This window comes from Triticum aestivum, chromosome 6A, assembly GCF_018294505.1.
Source record: "Triticum aestivum cultivar Chinese Spring chromosome 6A, IWGSC CS RefSeq v2.1, whole genome shotgun sequence".
Lineage (NCBI taxonomy): Eukaryota > Viridiplantae > Streptophyta > Magnoliopsida > Poales > Poaceae > Triticum > Triticum aestivum.
This window is the reverse complement of record NC_057809.1, coordinates 201,479,383-201,487,862: the sequence shown is the minus strand read 5'-3', so window position 1 is coordinate 201,487,862 and position 8,480 is coordinate 201,479,383. Positions and strand designations below refer to the sequence as shown.

General features: G+C 47.6%; 1 protein-coding gene and 1 long non-coding RNA gene across 3 annotated transcripts; one reads left to right on the top strand and one right to left on the bottom strand.

Annotated features, from left to right (window-relative positions):
* The first annotated feature begins 1,234 nt into the window (after nt 1–1,234).
* LOC123127265 (3-ketoacyl-CoA synthase 11) lies at nt 1,235–3,644 on the top strand. The gene is made up of 2 exons (XM_044546889.1): nt 1,235–1,510; nt 1,816–3,644. The coding sequence occupies exons 1-2, from the start codon at nt 1,368–1,370 to the stop codon at nt 3,392–3,394; spliced, it is 1,722 nt and encodes a 573-aa protein (XP_044402824.1). The 5' UTR covers nt 1,235–1,367; the 3' UTR covers nt 3,395–3,644.
* An 853-nt stretch (nt 3,645–4,497) lies between these two features.
* Nucleotides 4,498–8,347, bottom strand: LOC123127264 (uncharacterized). Of its 2 annotated transcripts, none has more exons than XR_006462229.1 (5): nt 7,940–8,347; nt 7,419–7,820; nt 7,008–7,255; nt 5,368–6,930; nt 4,498–4,769 (listed from the first exon to the last, which is right to left on the bottom strand). It is a non-coding gene; the product is annotated as an uncharacterized lncRNA (long non-coding RNA). The 2 variants fall into 2 exon arrangements; XR_006462230.1 differs by having other exon boundaries at nt 7,008–7,249.
* Nucleotides 8,348–8,480: the final 133 nt, after the last annotated feature.

Below are 8,480 nucleotides of genomic sequence, written 5' to 3'. Positions count from 1 at the left end.
TCATCACTTTCGACCACGGTACAATTGCCGCCACACTACTTCCTTTTTTCTTGACACCAGCGCTGAGAGTGCATGGACATCAATTCAACACACCCGCAACAGCCGTCGCCATCTTTGGCTTTGAGTACCGCGAAAAGTGTCCCTTCCGGAAGGAAGAGAACTCGAGTCATCCGATCAGTCCAGCACCGCGGCCAGGCCATCCGCCCGGACAAAGCAGGATCTTCCACCAACATCGGTGCTAAAGAAGGAGAAGAACAGCAGCAGCAAATCATACCAACAAGCAAGAAGAAGGGTCTCCGTCTCCCTGCATCCATTGCCCATCTGAGGACCCAAAGGGCCAGTGCCTATGGACCTCCATCACCATAACCCGCGACCTCGACGAGATCCGGGGACCTCCCACCCCGCTGGCTCCTAGACGAAGGCAAAAACCTCGCCTAACCGCGAATGGAGTCCGAAAAAACTTATTCCGACGCGACACTACCGCAACGACCTCGACAGCGTCTCCCTCAACCCTAACCTTACCACACACCCACCAAACGAACAGACCCGAGGTTCCCCCTCCCTCCCGCCGCCGGAGCGGCCGACGGAGAGAGAGGGAACCGGCGGCGTCACCGGCAGCGCGCAAGGGAACCCTCGTCGCCTCCCTAGATCGTCTCGTGTGATCCTACTTTTCCGGAGCGAAGCGGTTGTCACGCGATCATGGGAGACGTGTTGACGTTCTTCGTGTACTCTCGTAGCGGAAGAAGGTCCACAAGTTTGCCACAAGCGGGTTATAGTCTCACTCACTGACAGGTGGGTCCACAAGCAAGACAATAATATTTTTTGTTTTTTTAAAAGGTGATATTGTTCGCAAAATACGCTGGAATGCAGAGGTTGCAGCATGTGGCGAGCTGTCCCTGAAATCTGCAGAGGAGAAAGAGAACATGGGAACCATTGCGTTTTGTTTTTTTAAAAACACAGTCATCAGCTCAGTAATATTCGCGGATGTCGTTACATCGCGTTCCAACGCGGGCCGGCCGTTCCGCCGGAAAACTCCAATCGCTCGCTCCCACCACGTTCTCTCCGCCAAACCCATACCCCAGCTCCTCCAAAGCAGCGAATCACGCACAGCTGTCACTGACGCCCCACGCACAGCCCAGCAAACCAGCGCATGCGAGGCCCCACGTGGCCGCGGAACAGAACGCCCTTACGGGTACATTAAACTGTACCCAACTAAACAGCCCAGTCAGACGCGGGCCGCCCGGTCGTCGCCCCACGATCCATTCCAGCCGTCCGTCGCGAGCCGCCGGCTGCATCCAAGCTGGCCGTCCCCGTCGCCGACCGGTGGGCCACCACGATTATTCCCCCTCGTGCCATCCCTCTATTAAATGCCGGCTTCCGTTTCCCTTCTTCTCCTCCTTCCCCCTCCGTGTTGCTCGCGACGGCAAGGTCAGGAGAGAGACGAGTGCGGCGCCAGAAGAAGGCGGCGGCGGCGGAGGAGGACCCGGCGCCGTCTCCGGCCATTTGAGCGGTATGCATGCTTCGGAATCCGTCTGTGTCATTTCCGTTCTGAATTACGTGCTGTATTTTTGTTGTATTATTATTATCGGCCGTGGACTGCCTCGTGGGTGGCCGAGGGAGGGAGGGAGGGAGGTAGGCGGCCATGAACTCGAAACGCATCTCGATTCGCACCTTCGTGCCGGGGCAATACAAGATTCGTTTTGCCGTCTAGAATTTACTAGGGGTTATTAAAACTTTCAGCTGCCAGATCTCGCATTTTGAATTTCTTCCGCCGTTTATCTGACCCACCGAAATCTGCGTTTCCTCGATCCGCAGGGGCACCATGTCGATGGAGGACAGCGCGCAGCCGGCCGGTGCCGCCAGCGCCGGCGAACGCGCGAGCTCGCCGTCGCCGTCGCGTCGGCTGCCGGACTTCCTGCAGTCGGTGCGGCTCAAGTACGTGAAGCTGGGGTACCACTACCTCATCACCCACGGCATGTACCTCCTGCTCACCCCGCTCATCGTGCTCATCGCCGTCCACCTCTCCACGCTCTCTCCGGGCGACGTCGCCGACCTGTGGACGCACCTCCGCTTCAACCTCCTCTCCGTCATCGCCTGCTCCACGCTCCTCGTCTTCCTCTCCACCGTCTACTTCCTCACCCGCCCGCGCTCCGTCTACCTCGTCGACTTCGGCTGCTACAAGCCCGGCCCGGAGCGCCGGTGCTCGCGTGAAACCTTCATGCGCTGCTCCAAGCTCACCGGCAACTTCACCGAAGCCAACCTCGATTTCCAGCGCAAGATCCTCGAGCGCTCGGGTCTGGGGGAGGACACTTACATCCCTCCCGCCTTGGTCACCGTGCCGCCCAACCCCTCCATGGAATTGGCGCGCCAGGAGGCGCAGGTCTGCATGTTTGGTGCCATCGACAACATGCTCGCCAAGACCGGGGTGAAGCCCAAGGACATTGGGATTCTTGTTGTGAATTGCAGCCTGTTCAACCCAACACCGTCACTGTCCGCCATGGTGGTGAACCATTACAAGCTGAGAGGGAACATAGTCAGCTACAATCTGGGAGGAATGGGGTGCAGTGCCGGGCTCCTGTCAATAGATCTGGCCAAGGATTTGCTCCAGGTGCATCCCAACTCGTATGCGATGGTGGTCAGCACCGAGAACATTACCCTGAATTGGTATTTTGGGAACAACCGGTCGATGCTTGTGTCGAATTGCCTGTTCCGGATGGGCTGCGCTGCGATCCTGCTGTCGAACAAGCGGTCAGACAGGAGGAGGTCCAAGTACGAGCTGGTGCACACTGTGAGAACTCACAAGGGCGCAGATGACAAGTGCTTCAGCTGTGTCACCCAGGAGGAGGATGATAGCGGCAAGGTTGGCGTGGCACTGTCGAAGGACCTCATGGCGGTGGCTGGAGATGCGCTCAAGACGAACATCACAACGCTTGGCCCGCTTGTGTTGCCATTCTCTGAGCAGCTGCTGTTCATGGTCACATTGGTTGGCAAGAAGCTGTTCAAGATGAAGATCAAGCCATACATTCCTGACTTCAAGCTGGCATTCGAGCACTTCTGCATCCACGCTGGTGGGCGCGCTGTGCTTGATGAGATAGAGAAGAACATGGACCTCACCGACTGGCACATGGAGCCGTCCCGGATGACTCTCTTCCGGTTCGGCAACACGTCCAGCAGCTCGCTCTGGTACGAGCTGGCCTACAGCGAGGCCAAGGGGAGGATCAGGAGGCGTGACAGGATCTGGCAGATAGCGTTCGGTTCGGGGTTCAAATGCAACAGCGCTGTCTGGAAGGCGCTGAGGTCAGTGAACCCAGCGAAGGAGCAGAACAACCCCTGGATGGACGAGATCGACACATTCCCGGTGGATGTTCCCAAGGTTTCCAAGGTTGCTGAATAGCTTTTCCTGTCAGCAATACCACCCGGAACAGCAAGTGAGCAAATCTTGCCATTGAATTCGACTGTATGCAATTTGTTTGGGTGATCTGTCGGGGTATTAATTTTAGATGATTCCATTTAGGTGGTACAGAGGGGTGTGGTGTCGTGCTGTTCACTTTTTATGTCATTGATCAGTTCTTAACATCTTTGTGTTCCATGTGGATCGAGATCTTGGCCCCGAAAGGAGCAACTGCAGTGCATTAATTTTTCCATGTGCGCTGCGCATTTGATTTGTTCCGAATGTTGGCCATCATATCGTGCCAACCTGTCGTCTATGATGAGTTCTGTTTTTGATGTGCATTGCCGATGTAGTTGAGATTTCATCTGATACTGCTGTTAGATAGATTACGAGTCCAAGGACCAGACAAGACTATAGACTACAGACTAGTCTGAGTCTCAATTCCACGGCCGACTACACTTCAGCGTCGACTAGTCGATGAATCACAACTTCCGTGTCGACTAGTGTTAATTAGTCACGCTTACTCTACGAGTCTCAATCTTGAAACGACTGCTTACTCTACGAGTCTCAATCTCGAAACGGCTAGTTGACTTGTCGACTCGTAAATCTTGGGTGCGAAGCGACGAACTGTTCACACATTTTACTTTTCCTTTCGAAGAACCAAAGCGAGACTCTTTCCTTTTGCAGAAGTAAACAATACCTTACCGAGTCGTGCGAGCCAAAAGCGGAGCGGAAACTTTTGGAATTTTCTGTGAAAAATGAAAGCAGAGAGGAAAAACAAAGACGGAATATCAAACCGGAAACCAAAACAGAATCTTCTACGTTGAAAAACGCACGGAGCTACCAACCATTCACAACTTCCCGTTTTGGACCCCGATATCCACCTCTGAGACCTACCAAACTGATAGAATGTTTTTGTTTCACTAGTAAGCTTACACGTGCAATGCATGTATGAAAATAAATAATAATGTTTGAAAACACGTACATTAAATAAATACACAATGCTTGCGATATCTATGTGTAAATTAAAAATGAACAGCGTGGAATCATGTTGCCATGTAATAAAGATAATAGTATATTGTTTCATCCATTTGATCTCTAATAGGTTAAAAGAAGAACATTAATTCAACTAATTAATCCTCCCAATTCCCATTGTTAAACATATCGATTCATTGGACAAGCTAACTCTATCATGATACTTCTTAATATAACATGATTTCAGTATACGATATAAATTGGTCCATAGAGAAAGATCCAATTGAAGAAGAAAATAGAAGTACAATTTACACTATTTAGTATCCCATGCCGTACTTCAACTCCTCTTTCCTCATGATGCCATGTAGATTTTCTCCCAGAATCCCGGTAAACTCTCTATTTCCTGTGATTCAAATAGAAGGGGAATTAGTTAGATAGGCACATAAATATATTGCTTAGAAGCTGAAATCACTATGTAGTTCCATTTAATTCTAAAAAGCTAGTAATATCTAGGTTGAGCGTACAAAATAAAATTATATGCATTTTGGACACTTACAAATCAACTGTTCCAAATAGTACAAATATGTGGAATGGATGGTAATTATTTTGAATCAGAGTATTCACACCTGTAAATTTTAATTCATAATGCTTTTCACCCAAAGTGGACGGACCCTTCTCCGGATCCTGTGCAAACGGGAGCTACATGCACCGGGTTGTTCTTAATGCTTTTCATTATGGTCTACTACCAATAGATCTGTCATATGCTACTACTACGCGGTGCATATTTACATTCTAGAAGGGATTTTTTACAGGAACGGTCACTGAATTTGAAGAAGGCAATGTTGATACTGGAAGATGAAACAGCTGCATATAAATCTCAATATGGAACCAGGAAGAAAGGCAAAGATACCCAACAGTCCATACACCTAAGAGCACCTCCATGTGACATGTAGATAAAAAATTATGAAAGGGAAAGAACATAACTTGCTAAGAAGACTTACTGAATATGCTTGTCTTTGGCTCATCCAATTCTCCGATTTATTTTATTCTGGCTCCTTGAGGTGCTATATTTTCCTTTTCAATTTCTAACTGAATGTCAGCTGGATTCTCCCACCATTCTCTTTATGATATATGGTTGCAGGATAAAGTTTCAATGGAAGTACAATTTCAAGATGAAAAGTCCTTTGTGCATCGTGAAGATTGTTCAGTTTATGAAACCGCAGAAAGAAAAATCATGGAAAAAGCTTTTATATGTCCAAGGATACAACAACCAGCATATTTGAGGAACGTTGCCAATCAGAGGTTGTAACATAATACCTTGTTATTGCAAAACTTCCTTCTACATACCGATGTAGACATCTAACAACACACCATCCACGTAGACATACTAAACAACATGTTCTTATCTTGACCCAAGAAGTGGAATCCGTGCATTACCCTCCTTACACATGTTAAAAAAATATTCATATATCATGACAACAATCCTACTTAATTGAAACACTGCTAATTGGCGAGAAAGATCCATAAGTATGTGAATTCATTGGAGAAGGCACTTCCTAGTCTCGTTTATTTCCTCAATGACAATCATACTGAATGAAAACAATTTGAATTGGCAGTTATATGCTTCCACTTCAGCTATTGACTGCGCCTATTCTATTTTTTAACGGGGAACCCTCTATTCATATCATTTTACAAGATGACAAAACTTCAGGAAAAAATTACTGCAATGACCCTTTTTCCCAGCATTTATTCTTTAGAAAACAATTACTTCAAAATTAGGGAAAACTTCTTGGAAATTGCAGGCAAATGCACAGTGCATTTATTTATTAGCTTACACAAAAATGATACAAAGTTAACAAATAACTTTCCTGTCCAAATATCATGCCAATTGTATCAGACAGAAGTCAAATGGATTAACTAATGAAAAGATAATGTTACATTGTTATTCAACATTCTATTGTTGTGATATCAATCAAATATAATTTTTGCACGTGGTGGCGTTGTTGTCAGTTTTCTTTTACCCATGCTGATAGACACTATAATCATTTGATCCTCCCTCATGCTCATATGTTATAGCTCCTCCTATGCTCGCTCCTCATATTATTACTTAAAGTCATTTGAACCTACAGAGTTGGCATATACTTTCAAGCTAAAACTGATACTCAGTCCTGTTACATGAAAATGCCATCCATTCTCCATGATCTGTTTAATTCACAGTTCCTAGCAGTCCACATTCTACTCATGTTACAAACAGCTGAATGTTTTCTAATTATTTCAGGCAACACTATGTTAACTGAAGTGGTCAATAGGCAATAGCAGACGTTAAACCGTTCACCTCTAGCACACATCACTTTCTCTTGCCATTAGTTAGATTAATTAAAGAATCAAACTTGCAGACACAATCATAAGATGAATGTAAGTTAAATTCTTCTAAACTTGATATATATTAATCGAGCTTAATAAGAATCAGTTCTTACCAAATGACTTGCTTCCAGCATGTGACACTGTACTCTCGATCCTTCTAAGTACATCCCATTGGAACAACTGGAAGGAAAGGAAAAAAACTATAACCAGAACCAAGTGAGGATAGGTTAAAGTACGGTAAGCAAACAATCCAGATTTATTGCGCTAGAGAGTGGACCTTCTGAAGCTTGGAGTGCCGCTGCGCTCTTAAGTCTTTTCATCATGAACATGTTATCAGCCTAGTCAATAGTCATGCAAGAAAAATCGAGTGTCATTAGATGAGGAAAATTGTTGCAAATTAGAAGAGCGTAAGCTGAAGATTCTAAATGAGAAGGAATTCGGAATTTTCAGCTACAACTCATCAACTTTTATAGTCAGAGATGCCTTGGTTCTCATGTGTACACCGATTCCACTGCTAATCTGCCACTAAATCAAACAAGAAAGACACAGTTATGGTGATGCTACACCGTACACGGCCAATCATATGCCAACATTTGACTAAATTTTCGATAAAAGGAATATATTAATATCGCGAAGATGCCAACATTTGACTACATAACCGAACCCAACAATTATGGGATGTAAATACCTGGGGATGGAGGAGTGGGAGACCCTCATGATCTGCCTATCTTCCCTTCTACTCCCTGGTAGCAATCTTATTACGGACCTTGCGGTGGCACGAGCGTGCTTGTGGCGGCCAAACTCACGATTCCGTGAGGTGGTATGACGAATGACTATGAGGGTGAGCACAGTGTGGTAGATCTGCAAGGCCATGCAATAAACGATGCCAACCGTCGTTCGACTAGGGTCTCGCTGTAGAAGCACCGGTGAGAGGGAGAGCACACCATGGTAGCAGTGACGCTTGGAGGGAGGGAGGGCAGGGTGCTGCCGTGATGACTCTGGGCGGCGGGGTGGGCAACGGCATTGCCGTCGTTGGCTACATCCTCCTCCCCGTCTTCCCACCTCCCTCTCCAATTCATCCCTCTCCAACCTGCCATGTCGCCCCACAAGGATGCGTTAGAGATGAAATTCGTCACAGTTTGGGAGCTTCAAAATTCAAAGTAGTTCTCTGGAATTTTGGCGAGGAAATTTGGGATTTGGACATCACACCTCCAGGTGAGATGTTTTCATCCACCACCACCACCACCACAGGGGCTCAATAGGAAGGGGGAAGGGGGAAGCGGGACTGGCTAGGGAGGCGGCGGCGTGTTGTAACGGGTATACAGTGTTCCGCAGGATGAGGGGATGCGCCGCTGAGACAAACAAGGCATCACACGGAAAACAACAGGGAAGAAGGAACAATCAAGACATGAACATCATGTTCCCCGTCGCACAAGCCATGGTTGGAAGATGTCCATCCTAGTCGCGTTGTTGCCGAGAGGGACGATGCAGAGGTGGGGCAACTCCTGGTCGGCCGGCGTCGGGGGCGTGTGCAGCCTCTGATCACCGCGGCGTCCGTGTGAGCGAAGGCGACCGGTGCCTCGCCCTTGTCCTTGTCTCGCACAGTTTCTCTACGTAGAAAATAATTTGGTGCATCGATAATTGATTGATCGTGCACTAGGCATATATATATATATATAGGTACAAGGAGTGCGACCGGTATCTTGTCTCCTAAGATACACGTACATACAGAGGGAGACAGATACAACAG

Excerpts from the sequence above, each read along its gene's own strand:
- LOC123127265 (XM_044546889.1), top strand. The coding sequence starts at position 1,368 with ATGCCGGCTTCCGTTTCCCTTCTTCTCCTCCTTCCCCCTCCGTGTTGC. Across the intron at positions 1,511-1,815 it reads CGTCTCCGGCCATTTGAGCG|GGGCACCATGTCGATGGAGG; the intron begins GTATGCATGCTT and ends CTCGATCCGCAG.